At 42.5% G+C, this 22,596-nt stretch overlaps 1 protein-coding gene across 1 annotated transcript in view; it reads right to left on the reverse strand.

Moving 5' to 3' along the window:
• Positions 1–211: 211 nt before the first annotated feature.
• Positions 212–22,596, reverse strand: part of akirin1 (akirin 1) — a 43,022-nt gene continuing 20,637 nt past the window's right edge. Inside the window, exons 3-5 of the mRNA XM_068011249.1 lie at positions 20,002–20,133; positions 16,376–16,447; positions 212–3,567 (exon numbers count right to left, since the gene is read on the reverse strand). Coding sequence (XP_067867350.1) covers positions 3,557–3,567; positions 16,376–16,447; positions 20,002–20,133 — 215 coding nt within the window. The 3' untranslated portion in view covers positions 212–3,556. The remainder of the gene's footprint in view (positions 3,568–16,375; positions 16,448–20,001; positions 20,134–22,596) is intronic.

The following is a 22,596-nucleotide window of genomic DNA, read 5'->3' on the forward strand; positions in this document are numbered from 1 at the left end:
TGTAGAGAGCCAATAGCCTTGTCACCAGCTGTCCTGTATTTGTTAGATAAGCTTGAGAAATTCTAAAATTGATATTCATGAAAGTGTGTTTGTGAATGATTAGAACAAGTTTTTTGTCCTCTGCAGGTTTAAAATCTAGACCTCTAGGATTCAATTCATGTTACATCGACTACTTTTAAACCTTCAAAAAAAATTGAGCTCCACACAAGTCTTAATTTTGATTTTTATTTTGTCATTTATATCCAGCAAGTTTTCTGCATATTTATTCTACTGCAACAGGAATCAGCCAGTACTATATACTGCCAGAAAACAAGCTAGCCATTTTATAACTCATGACCTCAAGTTGTAAGACTGAGGGAAGATAAAGACAAACTGTAAAAAGAATCAGATGGGAAAGTGTTTAAAACAGAATTAGATTGTAGGAAAGATTTCCTCCCAAAACACAGGTGCACACAGAAACATACATGCTTTACTATCACCCAAGACTTGTTCAAACTTAGCCCACTCACACCCTATTCCTCTTTGCCATCTCCTCCCACAGCAGGATTAGCTGACATACCACTTTTGGAAAGCAGAAAGTTCACATTTTGTTCTGGTGATCTTTGCTTACAGCAATGTTATTTAGTATTCACTCCATTCTATAAATGAATATCCTCCATTTTAGCCTTTTCTACAGTAAAAAGAGATTGCAGTGCCCTTTGGTGAGATTCAAAAGGGGGAGATTTGTGCTCAAGCACAAACTAAGATTTCACTCATTCTTGACCCAAGTAGTTCAGTCAGGACTTTTATCTTCCATTAAAGTGTTGACAAAAATGCATAAAATGTAAATTGTTGAATGCGAGGCACTGTTCTTAAACTAGCTATATGAAAACTCTCCACTACCGGAAAGTCTATTTGAAATTAAGGCTTGGAACTAATTTGAATGAAAATGAGTTGATAAAATCACAGGCTGAAAAGACATTGTGCTCTGATTAAAAATGTGACTTTAGAATCAGTTGTACATAATGCAATGAACACCAACCAACAGGGAAACTAGAACTGTAGATGAGAGGGAAGGGAAATGTGTCAGAATACTGGGACTAGAAAGCTTTGAAAGGATGAGCTTCTTTTAAAAAAAATTATGTGGATACAATTACAGACCCAATTATTTCAAAGTGCTCCTCCCTTCTCCCCCCCCCCCATTCAAAAAGAGAGATTGAATAGCCCCACTATATTTAATTTCATGATGCATTTTAACTATCGAATTCAGTGGAATTCCTAGCCATCCCTGTTCCCAATAGCCAGAGCCAAAGTTGTTAGTTGCCTGTAGCAGCACCCAATTGTTATGCCACTGAAGACCAAAGACTGATTATGTTCAGATATAACTAGATGAAGTTTGCAGTAATTTTAAATTAAGTTTTAATTTTGTCCAAATTGATTAAGCACAAGGACAGCTTGTATCTGATTTCCATTGTAAACGGCAACCAAATAATGCAACTGTTTGCTATTAAAAATGCCTACAACTGAAGGGAAAAACTGAAAGCATAGTCTATGTAAATTCACTTAAGAATTTACAGTACTGCTTCCCCGTATAATGAATACCTCAAATGTGAAAGTGTGGGGGCATAACTAGGGGATACAAAGCTGCATTTGGAATCCCCATATTCTACATCATAACCAAGTTTTTTTTAATACAAACACTGATGCCAGCTTCATTTGGAGTGCATCCTTAATGCAAACAACTTTATAATGTCAAGACATTTTTACCATCTGGCTGTTTTCATAAGGCCACTCTAGATTTATTAACAAATCGGTAATAAAACTCAGGCAAACACAAGCAAATGCAAGACTAATGCAGGTTACAAATCAATTTTCAAACAGGATTCCACATCCCCAATTTATACTAAGTGTTTAAACCAAAATAGAATATAAAAGGAGATGTCTAGTTTGTCAAATTTTATTTATTTATTTTTTTTTTTTTAAACTAAACTTGTTAGTACTACACAGGGCAAGAAATGTACAAAGAGTAAGGTAAAGTTGCACTTTTTGGTTAGGTATGCTTTTAAAAAAAAAAACATTCATTGCAATTCATTCTTTGAACTGAACAAACTCTTATTCCTGTATACTGAAAACAGAATTGTCATAACAATAAATGGGTCAAATAATACCACTGTTTGCCCTTGTATATTTGTAATCCACTAATCTGGTGATGAGGATCCCTTGATACTGTAGTCTGGATACAGAATATCAAACAGCTGGATTTGGAGTTCTCCGATTTGCATACCCAATTAAGAGTCCAGCACAAGCCAAATTTTTCCAAATGGGCTGGGTTTCAGAAACCAGTCTATGATCTAATCCATCTTGTGATCATATACATATTGTATGTGAATACAGAATTGTACAATGTTATACTGGCTGAGCTAAAGCTCAATACATTTACAGTTAGTGGGATTTAGAAGCATTTTAAATTAAAAATTCAATTTGAGCAACTATCTTTAAAGAGCCAGCTAAAATGATCTTGCAGACATATCCAATTACCAAAAGTTGGCAAATATGATTGAAAGCCAATTTAAAATTCCTGGTGCAACAGGTTAAAAAAAAAGTTACCATCTCACTATTGTTTAAACAGACAAATTCTACAAAACTGGGTTTAAACCAAGAACACGTTTAAGAAAAGGCCATTTAGCCCATTTTGACCAAAATACAATGGAGAGAAAAAAAGACCTTTGTACCATTTCACAAATGATTGTTAACTTTTCCATTTTCAAGAGATAAATTTAATATAAACAAATCCCTGACACAAACCATCTGTTCCCCCTTCCAAGTGTCTAATTTGAAACCAAAAATTATAAGCATTGGTATAGTGACTTCCACCTGTATACAATTCATATGGTCTGGCCAGTGAACCATGAATTTTTATATTCTTGGCTGTCAGCTTCTGTTTCAGACCATCCATGGGTTTATGTTCCAATTCAAACATTGAACCCAATGACTAGATTGGATATGTACATCCCACTTACTGCAAAGTAACAGTGTTACAGATGTTTGCAGCTGACAGGCAACAATGCTCCACTGAATAAAAAAATAAAATCCATTCTACAAGAAATGGAGATTTCTGCAGTATTACTGTAGTGCACTGTATTTTTCAGATCAATACAGAGAAACCAAAATTTCTACTTTAAAGATGTCCAAAATTCAGACTAATCACTTGTGACAGAACTTTAATCCTTTCAAAAAGGTTTGAATGGTAACAATCCCATATTCAGTGCCACTTCTTAAAGGCAGATTAACTGTTGCTTGGTATTCAGCTTCTTGAACTGGAAATAAGTGGCAGGTTATTCTCAGTAGCAGAGTTAGCAGTGGAAAGTAGACAAATCTCTGTACTGATAGCACATTGACTGGTAAAGTCAGAATTTTTTTTGTTTTTTGTTTCATTTTTACAAGAGGTAGGGTGGGCCAGCAATGAAGAGTTAAAATCCCTCAAGGAGGTGGGTAAAACATGGCACCAAAGTTAGTTCTCATAAGTACAGCAGCTGACTTGAGGTGAAAGCCAACACCCGTTCAATCACAAAATGCTTCAGGACACATCTGTAAGAAAAAGAAAAAAAGTTACTGATACAGTATACAGATAGGGAAAAAAAGCAGCATTGTTATCCTGCAGAAAAAAATTCCTAAATTTAGCAAAGTGACTAGTCATACAGTTAAAGTTAATTCACTATGCAAACTACAGATTGATATTAATGCATTCAAGGCACTCCAACAGTTAAGGAAATTATCCAATGTTATGCAAAGACAACATTAGAACTTCATTGTAACAGTTAATAGAATTGCTTAAGAGCATCTACATGCGCAGGATCATTGCAGAAATTAATCACAAAGCAAAGTTTATTTTTTACAATGCAGCTTTCATTCCTTACTATATCTATTACAATTTTGGATTTTTTAAATGTTAATGAGATGTGGATTTCGCTGTCAAAGCCAGCATTTGTTGGTCTTGAGAAGGTAGTGGCGAGCTGCCTTCTTGAACTGCTGCAAGTCCATCTGGTATGGGTACACCCTCAGTACTATCAGGGAGGGAGTTCCAGGATTTTGATCCAGTAACAGTGAAGGAACGGCGACATATTTCCAAGTCAGGGTGGTGTGTGGCTTGGAGAACTTGCAGGTGGTGATTCCACTCGTCTGCTGCCTTTGTTCTATGTTGAAGGAGGCGTGGCGAGTTGCTGCAGTGCATTTTGTATATGGTACACACTGCTGCCACTTGCGTCGGTGGTAGAGGGAGTGAATGTTTAAGGATATGGATGGGGTGCCGATCAAGTGGGCTGCTTTGTCCCGTATGGGGTTAAACTTCTTGAGTGTTGTTGGAGCCATAATCATCCAGGCAAGTGAAGAGTATTCCATCACACTCCTGACTTGTAAAAGGTGAACAGACTTTGGGGAAATCAAGTATTGGGCTACTCTCCACAGAATTCCCAGCCTCTAACCTGCTCTTGTAGCCACAGTATTTATGTAGCTGGTTCAGTTCCGTTTCTGGTCAATGGTAGCGCTGTTGAATGTCATAGGGAGATGGTTAGAATCTCTTGTGGGAAATGGTCATTGCCTGGCGCTTACTTATCAGCCCAAGTCTGAAAGTTGACCAGGTCTTGCTGCATGTGGACACTGATTGCTTCGGTATATGAGAAGTTGTGAATGGTACTGAGCATCGATCAGCAAACATTTCCACTTCTGACCTTATGATGGAGGGAAGGTCATTGATGAAGCAGCTGGAGATGGTTGGGCCTAGGACACTAGCCTGAGGAACTCCTGCAGCAATGTCTTGGGGCTGAAATGATTGACCAACAACCATAACCATCTTCCTTTGTGCTAGGTGCAACTCAAGTGAAGTTTTTCCAATTCCCATTGGCTACAATTTGGCTAGGCCTCCTTGATACCACACTTGGTCAAATGCTGCCTTGATATCAAGGGCAATCACTCACTTCACCTCTGGAATTCAGTTTTGTCCATGCTTGGACCAAAGCTGTAATGAGGTCAGGAGCCAAGTGGCCCTGGCAGAACCCAAATTGAGCATTAATAAGCAGGTTGTTGCAGTTTAAGTGGTGCTTGACAACACTGGCGACAACACCTTCCATCACTGCTAACGATCTTGTGCAGACTGATGGGGCTGTAATTGGATGTGTCCTGCTTTTTGTCGACAAGACATACCTGGGCAATTTTCCACATCGTCAGCTGGGTGCTTGTGTTGTAGCTGTACTCCAACAGCTTGGCTAGGGGCACAGCTAGTTCTGCAGCATAAGTCTTCAGTACTACAACCAGGATGTTGTCAGGAGCCCCTAGCCTTTGCAGTATCCAGTGCCTTCAGCTGTTTGTTATCAGGTGGAGTGAATTGAACTGAAACCAAATTGTGCCAAACCTAGAAGTTTCCAGCTAAATCCATTCGTTAATGCTCATTTTGCTGAGAAGAGGGTATTCATTGCCTCCTCCCCTTATCTTGACAGCAGTAATTTACACTGGGCTAGTCCAACAGATTCCAGCTGCCCTCTAGTGCCTCAAAGCAGTCATTCTTCATGCTTAAGCTGCATACAGTGAGTGCTGCCAGGTTTTTCAAAACAAGATGGAACCAGTCAAACCCACAGGACCCCCACAATATTTTATTCAATTACAGTCACACCCCTACACCCCATCCCTTCACTTCACTTCACTTTCCTAGTCCAGACAAGTCAAGGTCAACTGCAGTAACTAGACAGTCACTCTCAGTTGCGATCCATTTATTCAGCATAGAGTGGAGTCTTCTTGATCTGCACAACTCTGTTCATTTCACTTCTAAGCTGGTGGGAGCTACCATTTAGGTTCTTGCATCAAAGATTCGGTCCTGGTCATCATTCACTTGAATGTTCTTAAAGCTCACCTACTCCCACCTCAACATTGTTTCAGAAGATGAGCACTTGCCCATGTACATCAGCTCCAGACTTCACCATGCCAATGCTTTCCTGGCTGGCCTTCCATCCACTATCCCATGCAAACTTCAGGCCATCGAAAACTCTGCTGCCTATTTCCTATTCCGCATCAAGCCCCACTTATCCATCACTCCTGTCCTTGCTGACTCATGTTGACTTCCAGTGCCTCAAGTTTAAATTCTCACCCTAGTGTTTAAATCCCTTACCAATTTCTAACCTCCTTCAGCCATACAACCTTCATCAGAACTTTGTTCAACTGAATCTAGCTCATGTGTATCCAACCTCTTTATTCCACCATTGTTAGCCATACCTTGAACCGTTTAGGCCCATGATCTGGAATGCCTCTCAACAGTGCACCTCGCTATTTCCCTCTCCTTAAAAACATGGCATGAATTTCAGGCAGCCCCCCAGAAAAAAAAGCCCAAAAATAGGCAACAAACTATTGCCTAGGCACTCTCATCTCTTTTCACCAGTCTCTCTTCGAATATTCACCACCTCTTCGAATATCCTCTTTGGTTCGATAACCATTTTTGTCTAATTAAACTGGTGGTGTGTGCTGGGGCTATATACATGCAAGCTGCTGTTTGCACAGCAATATTACCAGTTAATAAAGCCAGACAACAAAGTGGCAGGCAACACCCAAAGTGCATGTTTAAGATTTTTTTTTCACCATAAATGCTACTTGTAACATGGGAACTGAAGACCTTCTGTAATAACTTACTATCTGCATTGTATTAATTATTTCAATCTCAGTGATTCCTGACAACGCAACGGCCTGATGTCAGAGTGCGCCAAGCTGCCCACATGCACAGCTACATCTTGCCAGGACAAAGTTGCACATGCGCAGGATATCAGTGTATCCGCGCCTGGCCCATCTTTGCGCACGCACGATAAAACGTCATTGGGTATCCAGCCACCCACTTGACTGGAGGAAGTGGCTAAATGGGAGACGGAGGCTGGAGCTCTCCCCCTTCGGCAACTCGCTCCAGGTCTGGATGCTTCCCCCCTGCAACCCCACCCCCCATCTCAGCTGCTCGCCCTAAACCTCGCTGCTTCCCCCCCAACTCCCCTGGCTGATTGTTCCTCGCTTCGTGCCATCCCGCTCTCGCTCCCCGCCCGCACCCCCCCGCCGTTAGTTCTAGGCCGTGCTGCTTTCCTCCTCTCGGGGCCGTCACCCCTTGTAGCCCGCCTTGCTTCTTCAGAAGCGTGGAGACTTATCAAACATGGGAGTGAGTGGCCGAGGGGAGGGAAGTGGTGTGGCCTAGAGCTGGGGGGGGGGGGAGAAACTGAGCGCGAGGTGGCACGAGCGGGGAACAACCGGCCAGGGAAGTGGGGTGGGGGGATGGGGGAGATAGAAAGAGAGCTGCCGAGGGGGGGGGGGGGGGGGGAGAAAAGAGAGCGGCCAGTGGGGCAGGAGCTAGTAGTTGCGTTCAGGTGAAAAATCAGTCCTCGTCAATCACAGTAACGAATTGGCAGCACATTTTATACTCTGCCCGATTTTTGTTTCCATCGATCGGGGTGTCAATTAACTATCTTCCAATGGAAATTCAATCATACCCGACCCTGACAGAACCACATCCGCCCCGAGCCCTTCCTTTTTTCCCCCCACGCCTGACTAGTTAACTTACCTTCCGTTTTTCACTTTGTTGCTGATCTGGACAAGCTTAAAATAACAAAGCCACCTTTCTAGTCCAAAAATTAAATTAGCATTGGAGCCACTTACCGCTGATAGAGAGTGTCCGACCCGGCCCAACCAGAGCCCGAATGCCAGGCCCGGTAGTGCAACCCAACCCAACACATGTTGTCGGGTCCCGGTTGGGTAGCTGGCCTTTATATTACTGGGCTTCCGTCCACAATGTAAGGTTAGTTTACTGGAATGATCTAACCATAAGCATTTCCTTTGATAAATTGAGCAGCACCATCTTTAATCCTGGCAGATGCCTGAATGTCACAGACACTGAAGTTCCAGTTGAAGAGCCTGCATCTGCGTATGTGCAAGTACTGCGCCACCTAGTGGTTGCATTGTCAGCAAACGCAGTCTTTCAATCTAACGAAAGTGTGCATATTTTGATTTGTCCAGTGGTTTGATGTTTTTATTGAGGATTGTACCAGTGACATTTAGTATTTCTAAATGACTATTTAAAAGATGAACGATTCAAAACTTGAGATATGACCTGCAAAATAGTTTGGTTAAGTTTAGATATGGACAGTTTTTAAACTTAGTTAACAGTTGCATGGAAATGAACACATGACTACTTGGCTGCAGTTATGTGGGGCAAGTATCAATTCGTGACCTATTCACGTTAAAAGGTATTAGTGATTCCACAAACTGACTTGAATTTTGCTGCCGCTCAGTTCAAAAATTCTTTTAGCAATTCCAAATCTATTCCCAGGCTCAGTGCAAACTATGGATATTGTTGCTAATTTATGCACGTTATACAAAAAGCAAGCACTAAAAGCCAAAACCCAAGACTTTTTGCTGAACATTCAGGGTTGTACACACAAGATACTTGGCTATATCTCAGTATTGAGACTAAAGCAAAATACCACAAATATTGAAAATCTGAAACAAATAGAAGCGTTCTGCTATTCCCAGGTTACTCCTCTAGACCCATCTTGTGTTTCTTTACTTGTCCACTACCATCTCCTTTTGCCTTGCAATATTATTTTTGCCATTTAATCCCTACTTCCCTACCTCTGTACTTAAAACCTGTTACATCTCTAACTTTTTCCAGTTGACAAAAGATCAACAATCTGAAATGTCAACTTTCTCTTTACACAGATCTGCCTGGCCTGCAGAGTATTATCATTTTGTGTTTTAACAGAATATTGAGTGTTGTATACCAAGACTCAGACCAAAGATATACGGACATGGCTTGGAAAATGGACTTGAAACCCCCAAATTGAACAGCTTCTGTGTTCTTATGCACTATGAGGTCAAGATTGCCACTATAACTTGGTGTCCATACAGTCACCTTTGCATCATTACAAATCAGAGATCATTTTCTAGCCTGACAAAAAGTAATTAATTGTGGAAACTGGCCTTTGCAGTTGTGTAATATGCCAAACAAGCTAGTGGATGGCAGATGCTTAATATTTCCTGATAGATACAACCAACCATTCAGTTTTGGTCATCTGTGTAAACTTTTTAATTGCACCTTTAGTGCCTCTGCATCCTTATAACGGAGACCAGAATGGTACACAGAACTCCAAGTGGAGTTGCCTTGGAAGTACGCATCATCAACTTCGAATTCCAAGGAGTCTTATGCACTCCATGTTGAATAACATTTGAAGGAAGCCCTGTGGGCAGCAAGGGCACAAAATGGACAAGGTCCCATACCTGGAGTACATCACCAAGACTGGCTCAGTAGTACCACCTCTGGTCAAATTCTCAACGACATAACTGTCAAGACTGGGCTTGCAATAAGTAATGAGTAAATAAACACAAGGGAATAGCCTACTTTACCTTATCCTCAACAACCTACTTATCGCAGATGTGACTTTGTATGAAAGCATTGTTACGAGCAGACTCTGAGGGCGGAGTTCCAGAGCGGTGAGTATATAGAGTAAGTTACCTCGGGTGGGAAAAAAAAAACTGAAAAGTGACGTCACAGAAAAGCTGTGACCTGATTGGCTGGTAGGGAATCTGTACCGAATTTGAAAATAAAACTGATAAAAATTGATTAAAACACTAATTAACTAATTAATAAGTAGAGTAACTAAACCAGAGGGAGGAGATTACTGTATTCAGACAGCATTTAATATTTATTGTAGAAATCTAGGACTAGGGACCACAGTGAAGTGCATCATAATTTAGTAAGGATTTAATAAGTACTTATTTATTTTATATCAATTAACTAATTAGTGATAGAAATGTCAGTTAGAGGGGTGAAGTGCTTCACCTGAGAGATGTGGGAAGTCCATGACGCTTCCAGCGTTCCGGGCGACTACATCTACAGGAAGTGCACCCAGTTGCAGCTCCTCACAGACCGCATGGATCGGTTGGCGCGGCAACTGGATGCACTTAGGAGCATGCAGGTGGCGGAAAGCGTCACAGACAGGCGTTTTAGAGAAGTGGTTACACCCAAGGTGCAGGCTGATAGATGGGTGACCGCTAGAAGGGGCAGGCAGTCAGTGCAGGAATCCCCTGTGGCTATCCCCCTCTCTAACAAGTATACCGTTTTGGATACTGTTGGGGGGGGGAAAAAGAGATGGTCTATCAGGGGAAAACAGCAGCAGCCAGAGCAGTGGCACCACAGCTGGCACTGTTGTTCAGCAGGGAGGGACAAAGCGCAGAAGAGCAATAGTTATAGGGGACTCGATAGTCAGGGGCACAGATAGGCGCTTCTGTGGACGTGAAAGAGACTCCAGGAAGGTATGTTGCCTCCTTGGTGCCAGGGTCAAGGATGACTCTGAACGGACAGAGGGCATTCTGAAGGGGGAGGGTGAACAGCCAGAGGTTGTGTACACATCGGTACCAATGACATAGGCAAGAAGAGTGATGAGGTCCTGCAGGGGGAGTTTAGGGAGTTAGGTAGTAAGTTAAAAAACAGGACCTCTAGGGTTGTAATCTCTGGATTACTCCCCGTGCCACGTGCCAGTGAGGCTAGAAATAGGAAGATAGTGCAGCTAAACACGTGGCTGAGCAGCTGGTGTAGAAGGGAGGGTTTCAGATATCTGGACCATTGGGCTCTCTTCAGGGACAGATGGGACCTGTACGAGAAGGACAGGTTGCATCTAAACTGGAAGGGCACTAATATCCTGGCTGCAAGGTTTGCTAGTGTCACTCGGGAGGGTTTAAACTAGTGTGGCAGGGGGGTGGGAACCAGAGCAGTAGGACAGCTAGGTGAAGTAAATGAGGAGGACATAGTAAATAAGGCCAGTAGGACTCAGAGGAAGAGCAGGCAGGGAGATGTTGCTGAGCACAGCGGGACTGGTGGTCTGAAGTGCATTTGTTTCAATGCGACAAGTATAACAGGTAAGGCAGATGAACTTAGAGCTTGGATTAGTACTTGGAAATATGATGTTGTTGCTATTAGAGACTTGGTTGAGGGAAGGGCAGGATTGGCAGCTAAATGTTCCAGGCTTTAGAAGCTTCAGGCAGGATAGAAGGGGATGTAAAAGGGGTGGGGGAGTTGCATTACTGGTTAAGGAGAATATCACAGCTGTACTGCGGGAGGACACCTCGGAGGGGTCATGCAGCAAGGCACTATGGGTGGAGCTCAGGAATAGGAAGGGTGCAGTCACGATGTTGGGAGTTTACTACAGGCCTCCCAACAGCCAGCGGAAGGTAGAGGAGCAGATATGTAGACAGATTTTGGAAAGATGTAAAGGTAACAGGGTTGTAGTGGTGGGTGATTTTAACTTACCCAATATTGACTGGGACTCACAGTGCTAGGGGCTTGGATGGGGCAGAATTTGTGAGGAGCATCAAGGAGGGCTTCTTGAAATAGTATGTAGATTGTCCAACTAGGGATGGGGCCATTCTGGACCTGGTATTGGGGAATGAGCCCGGCCAGGTGGTCGAAGTTTCAGTGGGGGAGCGTTCCATAAGTTTTAAGGCACTTGTGGATAAGGATAAAAGAGTCCTCGGGTGAAGGTGCTAAATTGGGGGAAGGCTAATTATAACAATATTAGGCAGGAACTGAAGAATTTAGATTGGGGGCGGCTGTTTGAGGGTAAATCAACATCTGACATGTGGGAGTCTTTCAAACGTCAGCTGATTAGAATCCAGGACTAGCATGTTCCTGTGAGGAAGACAAGTTTGGCAAGTTTCGGGAAGCTTGGATAACACGGGATATTGTGAGCCTAGTCAAAAAGAAAAAGGAAGCATTTGTAAGGGCTGGAAGGCTAGGAACAGATGAAGCACTTGAGGAATATAAAAACAGTAGGAAGGAACTTAAGGAGTTAGGAGGGCTAAAAGGGGTCATGAAAAGTCATTGGCAAACAGGATTAAGGAAAATCCCAAGGCTTTTTATACATATATAAATAGCAAGAGGGTAACCAGGGAAAGGGTTGGCCCACTCAAGGACAGAGATGGGAATCTATGCGTGGAGCCAGAGAAAATGGGTGAGGTGCTAAATGAGTACTTTGTATTCACCAAGGAGAAGGACTTGGTGGATGATGAGCCTAGGGAAGGGAGTGCAGATAGTCTCAGTCATCTCATTATCAAAAAAGGAGGTGGTGTTGGGTGTCTTGCAAAGCATTAAGGTAGATAAGTCCCCAGGGCCTGATGGGATCTACCCTAGAATACTGAGGGAGGCAAGGGAAGAAATTTCTGGGGCCTTGACAGAAATCTTTGCATCCTCATTGGCTACAGGTGAGGTCCCAGAGGACTGGAGAATAGCCAATGTTGTTCCTTTGTTTAAGAAGGGTGGCAAGGATAATCCAGGAAATTATAGGCTGGTGAGCCTTACGTCAGTGGTAGGGAAACTATTAGAGAGGATTCTTCGGGACAGGATTTACTCCCATTTGGAAACAAACAAACTTATTAGCGAGACAGAGCATGGTTTTGTGAAGGGGAGGTCGTGTCTTACTAATTTGATTGAGTTTTTTGAGGAAGTGACGATGATGATTGATGAGGGAAGGGCGGTGGATGTTGTCTATAATGGACTTTTAGTAAAGCCTTTGACAAGGTCCTGCATGGCAGACTGGTGCAAAAGGTGAAGTCACACGGGATCAGAGGTGAGCTGGCAAGATGGTCACAGAAGACAGAGGGTAACAGTGGATGGGTGTTTTTCTGAATGGAGGGATGTGACTAGTGGTGTTCCGCAGGGATCAGTGCTGGGACCTTTGCTGTTTGTAGTATATATAAATGATTTGGAGGAAAATGTAGCTGCTCTGATTAGTAAGTTTGCGGACGACACAAAGGTTGGTGGAGTTGCGGATAATGATGAGGATTGTCAGAGGATACAGCAGGATATAGATCGGTTGGAGACTTGGGCAGAGAAATGGCAGATGGAGTTTAATCCGGACAAATGTGAGGTAATGCATTTTGGAAGGTCTAATGCAGGTGGCAGGTATACAGTAAATGGCAGAATCCTTAGGAGTATTGACAGGCAGAGAGATCTGGGCGTACAGGTCCACAGGTCACTGAAAGTGGCAACGCAGGTGGATAAGGTAGTCAAGAAGGCATACAGCATGCTTGCCTTCATCGGTCGGGGCATAGAGTATAAAAATTGGCAAGTCATGTTGCAGCTGTACAGAACCTTAGTTCGGCCACACTTAGAATATTGCGTGAAATTCTGGTCGCCACACTACCAGAAGGACGTGGAGGCTTTGGAGAGGGTACAGATGAGGTTTACCAGGATGTTGCCTGGTCTGGAGGGCATTAGCTAGGAGGAGAGGTGGGATAAACTCGGATTGTTTTCACTGGAACGACGGAGGTGGAGGGGTGACATGATAGAGGTTTACAAAGTTATGAGCGGCATGGACAGAGTGGATAGTCAGAAGCTTTTTCCCAGGGTGGAAGAATCAGTTACTAGGGGACATCGGTTTAAGGTGCGAGGGGCACCTTAAAGTTTAGAGGGGATGTTACAGAGGGTGGCGAGTGCCTGGAACTTGCTGCCAGGGGAGGTGGTGGAAGCAGATACGATAGCGACGTTCAAGAGACATCTTGACAAATATATGAATAGGAAGGGAATAGAGGGATATGGGCCCCGGAAGTGCAGAAGGTGTTAGTTTAGGCAGGCATCAAGAACGGCGCAGGCTTGGAGGGCCGAATGGCCTGTTCCTGTGCTGTACTGTTCTTTGAGTATCGCACAGTCCAAATCCTATCACACCAAGGATACCCACCATAGTCACGTGCCACTACCACTGTGGTAAGTAGGATAGATTAAGAACAGATCCAGCAGCAGAAAATGAGCATTTATGAAACGTCTTGGGTCACCAGCAGAATTACATACCACCACAATCTGCAGCCTCAGAGCCCTGCACATCCCTCACTCTGCCATCATCAAACCAGATTCAAAGAAAAGTGTGGAACAGCATATCTGGAGCATCAAACCTACCTGCTAATGAGGTGCCAACCTGGTGACACTACACAGCTCTACATGCAAGGTGAACGAAAGCCGCACACTTTACAGAGCCAAGCAATTCCACAATTAAATCGATCAAACTCTGCAACTAACCACATGTAGTGACGAGTGCCTAACAGCAGTTCCATGAAGTTCCCCATCTTCAACAACGGCAGAACACAATGTGAGCACAAAGACAAGGCTAAGTTTTTGCAATAATCTTCAGTCAGAAGTGCTAAGTGGATCATCCTTCTACCAAAGGTCCCCACCATCACAGAACAGCTTATATTAGAAGCAGCCTCCAGAAAATTTAATTCTGTCCATGTGACATCAAGAAATGACTGGACACAGCAAGGACTATAGGCCCCAATAATATCCCTGCTTTGAAGACCTGTGCCCCAGAGCTAGCCACACCCCCCACCTAAGCTATTCAAGTACAGCTATAGCACTGGCATCTACCCAATAATGTAGAAAATTGCCACGGTATGCCTGGTCTACAAAAAAGGACAAATCCAACCTAGCTAATTACCACCTTATCAGCCTAGTCCTGAAGTATGGAAGTTGTCATCAGTGCTATCAAGTGGCACTTGCTCAGCAATAGTCTGCTAACTGATGTTGAGTTCTGCCAGCATCACTCTGCTCTATTTCCATGTTTGAGCCAGGGGATAAACAATTCCAGAGGCAAGATGAAAATGGCAGCCCATGACCAAGGCAGCATGGGGTGTCAAGGAACTGTGGTAAAACAGAAGCAACGGGATTTGGGGGAAGATTCTCCAGTCACTGGAGTCATAACTCGGACAAAAGGAAGATGGCTGTGGTTGTTGGAGACCAATCTTAGCCCCAGGATATCAATGCAGAAGTTCAAGGAAATGTCCTTGGCCCAACTACCTCCACCTGCTCCAATGATTCACCCTCCTTCATAAGCTTAGGAGTGAGACGGTTTGCTGATGTTTGCAATATTGAGCTCCATTAGTCCATTCTCAAATACTGAAGCAGTGAGCATTATCCAGGCCTGGGCTGGTAAATGGCAAACATTTGCACTACACAAGCACCTGGCAATCATCTCCAACAAGAAAATACTACCTCCTCACGACGTTCAACAGCATTAATAAAATTCAGGGGCCACTATTCATCAGAAACTTAATGACAGCAGTCTTTTAAATGCTATGACTACTAGAACAGGTCAGAAGCTGAATATTCTTCAGTGAGTGGCTCATCTGACTCAAAGTCTCTCCACCATTTTCAAGGCACAAGTTAGGAGCTTGATGGAATACTCTCCACTTGCCTGGATAGGTGCAGCTGCAAAAACACAAACAGCTCAACACCATCCAGGACAAAGTTGTGAGACTGACCAGCATTTCACCTAGTCTAAACATCCACCAGCAGCATACTGTGGCAACATGTAAAGAATGCATTGCAGCAGCATTCCAAAGCTTCTTTGGCTGCTTCTACCAAAGATCTCCCACCTAAAAGCACAAGGACAGCATGTACAAGTGAACATAATCAACTCCAAGATCCCAGGTCACACATCATCCTGATGGCATATTGCATCGCCCTCATCCTAACTCAAAATTGTGAGCTCTCTACCTGGCAGCCATTTGGGAGCACCTTTTGCACGCAGACTGCAGTGGTAATGTTACTGGATTAGCAGTGTCACTGGACTAGCAATCCAGAGGCCCAGGCCAATACCCTGGGGACCTGGTTTCAAATCCTACCACAGCTACTGGTGGAATTTAAATTCAATTAATTAAAAAATCTGGAATTGAAAGGTAGTCTCAGTAATGGTGACATGAAGCTATCCATTGTCGTTAAAAACCCCTCCAATTGACTAATGCTCTTTAGGGAAGGAAATCTGCTGTCCTTACCTGGTATGGACCAATGTGACTCCAGGCAGCAATATGGTTGACTCTTAACTGCTCTCTGAAACAGCCTAGCAAGCTACTCAGTTGTCAAGAGCAATTAGGGATGGGCAATAAATGACAGCCTTGCCAATGACACCCACTATCCCAAGAACAAAAAAAAAACACAAGTGTTTTACAATCAATCACTTTAAACCCTTCAGCCTTTGTTAGGTCTAAACCACAATTCTAGAGGTGAAATACCATTGCACATCACCAAGGATCTTCATAATTGCACTTTCTGCCACACAATACCTGTACAGCACTGAAGCAAAGAGTTGGTAAGCAGTTTATATTGCTGGTAAAGGATATAAAAATGTATTAAATTGCTTTTAACATTTCAAACAATTAGGAAAAAGCAACTCAAAAACAAACCTGTATCAACAAAGTCACATTATATAAATCAGATATGCAGAAATCTTTATATTTAGGGCCTAACTGGCAAAAATGGTTAGATGCAACTCTGTTATCCTCCAAAACAAAAAGCTCTTTCAATTTGGAATTCTGAAGTGTACAAGAAGTCTACACTTACAGCTGGCAGGTCGTTCTCCATATCGTCTCATAATCTGGTCGTGTGTGAATTTCACAAAAGCATCATATTGTTCTGAAAAAAAAAAACAGGTTATTCTATTTAAAACAAAGTACATTTGAAGTTGGCTTTGAAGAAAAAAAAATCCCTTGGATTCAATTCAATTCAATTGACACTGTTACAAAGTATGCTATGCACACAAGTCCAAGCTATGCTATACTGTAAGATTAAGTTTGGAAGGGCCTTTGTATTAAAAGTTTATACTTTTTTCCCCCCACTATCGGGGTCATCAGCGCAAGGCCTATGGAAATATTTTACTGGACCAGATTTGCTATGTACCCACAATTTGAAGAATTTTATTTTTTACCATGCTACATTGACAGATTATACCCATGTATATCAAGCTCAAATTATCCATATTAGAATTAGAATTAGAATATTACAGCGCAGTACAGGCCCTTCGGCCCTCGATGTTGCGCCGATCATCTGACCTACACTATTCCATTTACATCCATATGTCTATCCAATGACCACTTAAATGCCCTTAAAGTTGGCGAGTCTACTACTGTTGCAGGCAGGGCGTTCCACGCCCCTACTACTCTCTGCGTAAAGAAACTACCTCTGACATCTGTCCTATATCTTTCACCCCTCAACTTAAAGCTATGTCCCCTCGTGTTTGCCATCCTCATCAGAGGAAAAAGACTCTCACTATCCACCCTATCTAACCCTCTGATTATCTTGTATGTCTCTATTAAGTCACCTCTCCTCCTCCTTCTCTCTAACGAAAACAACCCCAAGTCCCTCAGCCTTTCCTCGTAAGACCTTCCTTCCATACCAGGCAACATCCTAGTAAATCTCCTCTGCACCCTTTCCAAAGCTTCGACATCCTTCCTATAATGCGGTGACCAGAACTGCACGCAATACTCCAGGTGCGGCCTCACCAGAGTTTTGTACAGCTGCATCATGACCCCGTGGGCTCTGAAACTCGATCCCCCTACTAATAAAGGCTAACACACCATATGCCTTCTTAACAGCCCTATTAACCTGGGTAGCAACTTTCAGGGATTTATGTACCTGGATACCAAGATCTCTCTGCTCATCTACACTACCAAGAATCTTCCCATTAGCCCAGTACTCTGCATTGCTGTTACTCCTTCCAAAGTGAATCACCTCACACTTCTCCGCATTAAACTCCATTTGCCATCTCAGCCCAGCTCTGCAGCCTATCTATGTCCCTCTGTACCCTACAACACCCTTCGACACTATCCACAACTCCACCGACCTTCGTGTCATCCGCAAATTTACTAACCCACCCTTCTACACCCTCATCCAGGTCGTTTATAAAAATGACAAACAGCAGTGGCCCCAAAACAGAACCTTGCGGTACACCACTAGTAACTAAACTCCAGGATGAACATTTGCCATCAACCACCACCCTCTGTCTTCTTTCAGCTAGCCAATTTCTGATCCAAAGCTCTAAATCACCTTCAACCCCATACTTGCGTATTTTCTGCAATAGCCTACCGTGGGGAACCTTATCAAACGCCTTACTGAAATCCATATACACCACATCCACGGCTTTACCCTCATCCACCTGTTTGGTCACCTTCTCGAAAAACTCAATAAGGTTTGTGAGGCACGACCTACCTTTCACAAAACCGTGCTGACTATCGCAAATGAACTTATTCTTTTCAAGATGATTATAAATCCTGTCTCTTATAACCTTTTCCAACATTTTACCCACAACCGAAGTAAGGCTCACAGGTCTATAATTACCAGGGCTGTCTCTACTCCCCTTCTTGAACAAGGGGACAACATTTGCTATCCTCCAGTCTTCCAGCACTACTCCTGTCGACAATGACGACATAAAGATCAACAACAACGGCTCTGCAATCTCCTCCCTGGCTTCCCAGAGAATCCTAGGATAAATCCCATCTGGCCCAGGGGACTTATCTATTTTCACTCTTTCCAAAATTGCTAACACCTCCTCCTTGTGAATCTCAATCCCATCTAGCCTAGTAGGCTGTATCTCAGTAATCTCCTCGGCAACATTTTCTTTCTCTACTGTAAATACTGACGAAAAATATTCATTTAACGCTTCCCCTATCTCCTCTGATTCCGCACACAACTTCCCACTACTATCCTTGATTGGCCCTGTTCTAACTCTTATCATTCTTTTATTCCTGATATACCTATAGAAAGCCTTAGGGTTTTCTTTGATCCTATCCGCCAATGACTTCTCGTGTCCTCTCCTTGCTCTTCTTAGCCCTCCCTTTAGATCCTTCCTGGCTAGCTTGTAACTCTCAAGCGCCCTAACTGAGCCTTCACGTCTCATCCTAACATAAGCCGCCCTCTTCCTCTTGACAAGCACTTCAACTTCTTGAGTAAACCACGGCTCCCTTGCTCGACAACTTCCTCCCTGCCTGACAGGTACATACTTATCAAGGACACCCATAGGGATCAACATTAAGTTTTCTCCACACCAGAGGTCAGTTCACTTTTAGTAGTTTTAAATTGGCGGACTGCAGGCCTGCCCAAGTGTCGTTAGGAAGACCAAAGATTACCTTGTTTGAGTCTTAAAATGCTGCAGTGGTTCATCCCAATTGTCTAGCATATCACACCAAGCCCATCTCCTCAGCAGAGGTGTACAGACATTATAAATGTTTTTTTCCAGAAGCACTAAACAAGTGGGCTGGGCAACTGCAGAGACAGAACTCAAATAAAAGGAAGCAATTATGACTTGAAAGTCACTCCTGCCTCAGACAGGTTATTTGATGCAGTGTGCGCCATGGGCCAAGACACACACTTTTTAAGATCTTAGCCAAAAGTTCTTTCATGCTGCGAGCACCTTTGTGGTCCACTCCCTAGACGCTCCACATAGCAGAATGACAGCTGCCTGAATTGGGAGAGCTAAAAACAATTGTTGCTGACAAACAGGAAGCAAGAAGTAAAGGGAAGAAAAATAAAGACAGAATTGAAGGGAAAATGCAAAATAGAAATACTTTGCTGATAGAAGGATGACTTGTAAAGCTCAAGTTTTTATTTTTAGGACTGGGCTCCATCAAGAAGCAATGACTTGAAAGATAAGCTACACCTACCTGTAGCAGTACAATATACAGATCTGCAAGACTAGAGACATTTGACTTCTTTCAAAATGATCTCCAGCAAATTCGAAAATAAACAGTCAACTGAATACTGCATATTAACAGGAAGAACCAACTTTCTGCATACAGGTTAGTGATGGCAGGAGAGAAAATACCTTGGAATAAAATTCATTTTCACTGAAAACAGGGAAATGTCCACTTTTCTCAATTTAGCCCTGCACTTTAATTCAAAGTTGTGAGGAAAGAACAGGAGAGTGGGATTTTCAATAGTTTCAGTAGATGAAACCAATGACAGAGACTGCCCCTATCCAGTTACAACATTCATCCACATATTACAGCCTTGTTTTTCAGATACTGCTTTAGCAAAGACAACTATCTATAAACCTGTGTATACAGACCATTAAAAGATGAGTGTTGCGGTTCACAAGCAGAGACTTTATCCATCGTTACATTTGCTTATCACTCTCTCCTTCGACACAGCTTTCCAGCTCTCCAGTTAATGAATTATTTTTGTGATGCTCCTACCTGCAAGTTTTGTGTTTAGAACTTGTTCATATTCCTCCCGGATCTTGCTTTCATGGTCTTTAAGCAGGCGCTCACAGATTATTCCAACCTGTCGTAGTGTGAACAAAGGCTGATCTTTCTTAGATAATGTCCCTATATAAAAAAAAAAGAGCTCAGTTCCAAATATATAGATGCAGTTCCACCAGAAAATAAGTTTCTTTTCACCGACTGGTCCATAAATCTGATGAGTATATTAATGTAGTCCTCTACACACGTTCAACGTTGCATAGTTTTGTTAAAACTCTGGCCTGTACAGATTTCCTAGCCAAATATATGACTGCAGAAATGACCACTAAGCGTTTAAAACAGCTCCTCAAACCGTGGGCAATTACTGAATCACCTAACATTACCGAGGTTACAGACAACTGAATACATTAGCTTTTTCTTTATATAAATGTACCACTCGCTTTCAAAGATGTTAAGTTGTATTGACAGAGAAACAAAGGCAGAAAAGAGAAAGACCAGAAAGACCAAAGAGAAAAGGAAAACAAAAGGGAGGTCTTAAGTGGAATTACTTCTCCCCTTTTGCAAAGCTTGGAATCTCCAGGCCTCTCAGTATGAGCGTCCTTATTCTTTTCTGGTTACCTGGTCAGTCTGACAAAAATTTCCAACCTGATTCATGGTGTTTATTCCTGTTAATTCAAATCAGTTTTTGCTAGAAAAAAATGCAATTATTGCAAAGTATGCAAATTTAATAAAATAGCACAGGAACATGAGAAATGTCAAAGTTGCCATTGAAATACATGACCTATCCCCTAGCTGCAGTGGCGAAAGCCAGTTCTCATGGCTCCTTCTGCACAATGGATCCACTTTCTTTGGTTTGTTCCTCTTATTAGCAGAACCTGTACAGCTCAACTATTTTCATGTTAGCCAGCAAACAGGACTTTATCAATATCTAGTCAAACAATGGCTGCTGGCGTATACAACAGAATGTATGCTCAAGAGGAGTTAGCTATTTCAAGGTCAGTGGTACCAATGTGGGATCAACTTTGAGGCAACTACTTCCCCTGTGGGTAGGATAAATTTACAGTGCTAAAAAAGGAGCCGACGGACTCTACTTTTACTAGTATGCACAATTCCAATTCACAATTTTCAAGTATCAAGGCAGATCTTCTACCTTGTGATCCCGTACTTCAAATTTGCATAACTACTTCTCAAAGTCTTTCATACTTATTTCCAAAGATTATTGGAACAGTAACCCAAGGTAAAGTAATTTTGTAATTCACCATCACAAACACGTTCATTTAAATATGCCTTTCCTTTCACAGGGCATATACATGTTGCTCCTAGAACTTAATGCACCAGAGTCAACTATCAACATTGAAACAAAATGTAATCCAGCATTTTTAGGCAACGCTCAAGGTTATAACAAGACATGTGACGGAAGGCTTCATTAATGACTGCTCAAGCAAAACCGACAATCAATCGTAACCTGGAGACCCAGAGAATCGCCAACAGCTTTTCCCAAGCCAATGCAAAACAAGGCTTCAGGTTTTTCTTTTTGAGGTGGGGGAGGGGGGGGGGGGGGGGCAGAGGGAGGAAAAAGTGTTCATGCAAACTTTCGCACTAGTGCTGATTCTACAGCCAACCTGGAAATGGAAAAAGTACTTTGTTAAAGAAAAATGCAAGATCTCTACTTGGACAGTCAAGCAACACTGTTGCAAACTAGGACAACCTCAATAAAACAAGTGCACCACGTCAAGCTTTTTTGCTTTCATCCAACTGTACATTTCAGATTATGCCATAGGAAATGCTGATTTTAAACTCAAGATGGCATTAATTACAGGAATAGATGGAATCAACCAGGAGTAAAAAGTAAACTGAGTAAGTTTACTTTAATGAGCTGATACCAAAGCACGGCTGCTATCAATAAAAGCAAAATACTGCGGATGCTGGAAATCTGAAATAAAAACAAGAAATGCTGGAACCACTCAGCAGGCCTGGCAGCATCTGTGAAAAGAGAAGCAGAGTTAATGTTTCGGGTCAGTGACCCTACGGCTGCTATCAAGCCAGCCCAAACTGATTTAAAAGATTTTGTAGAAATATTTACTGAATTAAACTGTTTAAAAAGATGACCCTTAGACTATATTGCAGAACCAAAAAAAATGACAGTTCAGATTTTGTTAAAGAGGATTATTTGCTATTGTTTTGTATGTGGGGGGTGGGGAAGAAAAACTAATCTGCATATGACAATTTCATAAGTGTATGGCTCTTACCTACATATAAAGGTTGAAGGAATATACAAAGCCAACATCCTTATACAGCAATATAAAAGCAAAATACTGCAGATGCTGGAAATCTGAAATAAAAGTAGAAAATGCTGGAAATACTCAGCTGGTCTGGCAGCACCTGTGGAGAGCAGCAGAGTTGATGTTTCAGGTCTGTGAAAGGTCACAGACCTAGAACGTTAAAACTCTGCTTCTCTCGCCACAGATGCTGCTAGACCTGAGTATTTCCAGCATTTTCTACTTTTAATCCTTAAGTGCACACTTTGCATTTTGTTAAATTTTCTCTTTCTCCCCTCACTTTAAAATTTAAAAATATTCCTTCAAGGCC

The sequence above is a fragment of the Heterodontus francisci genome, chromosome 31 (genome assembly GCF_036365525.1).
Source record: "Heterodontus francisci isolate sHetFra1 chromosome 31, sHetFra1.hap1, whole genome shotgun sequence".
NCBI lineage: Eukaryota > Metazoa > Chordata > Chondrichthyes > Heterodontiformes > Heterodontidae > Heterodontus > Heterodontus francisci.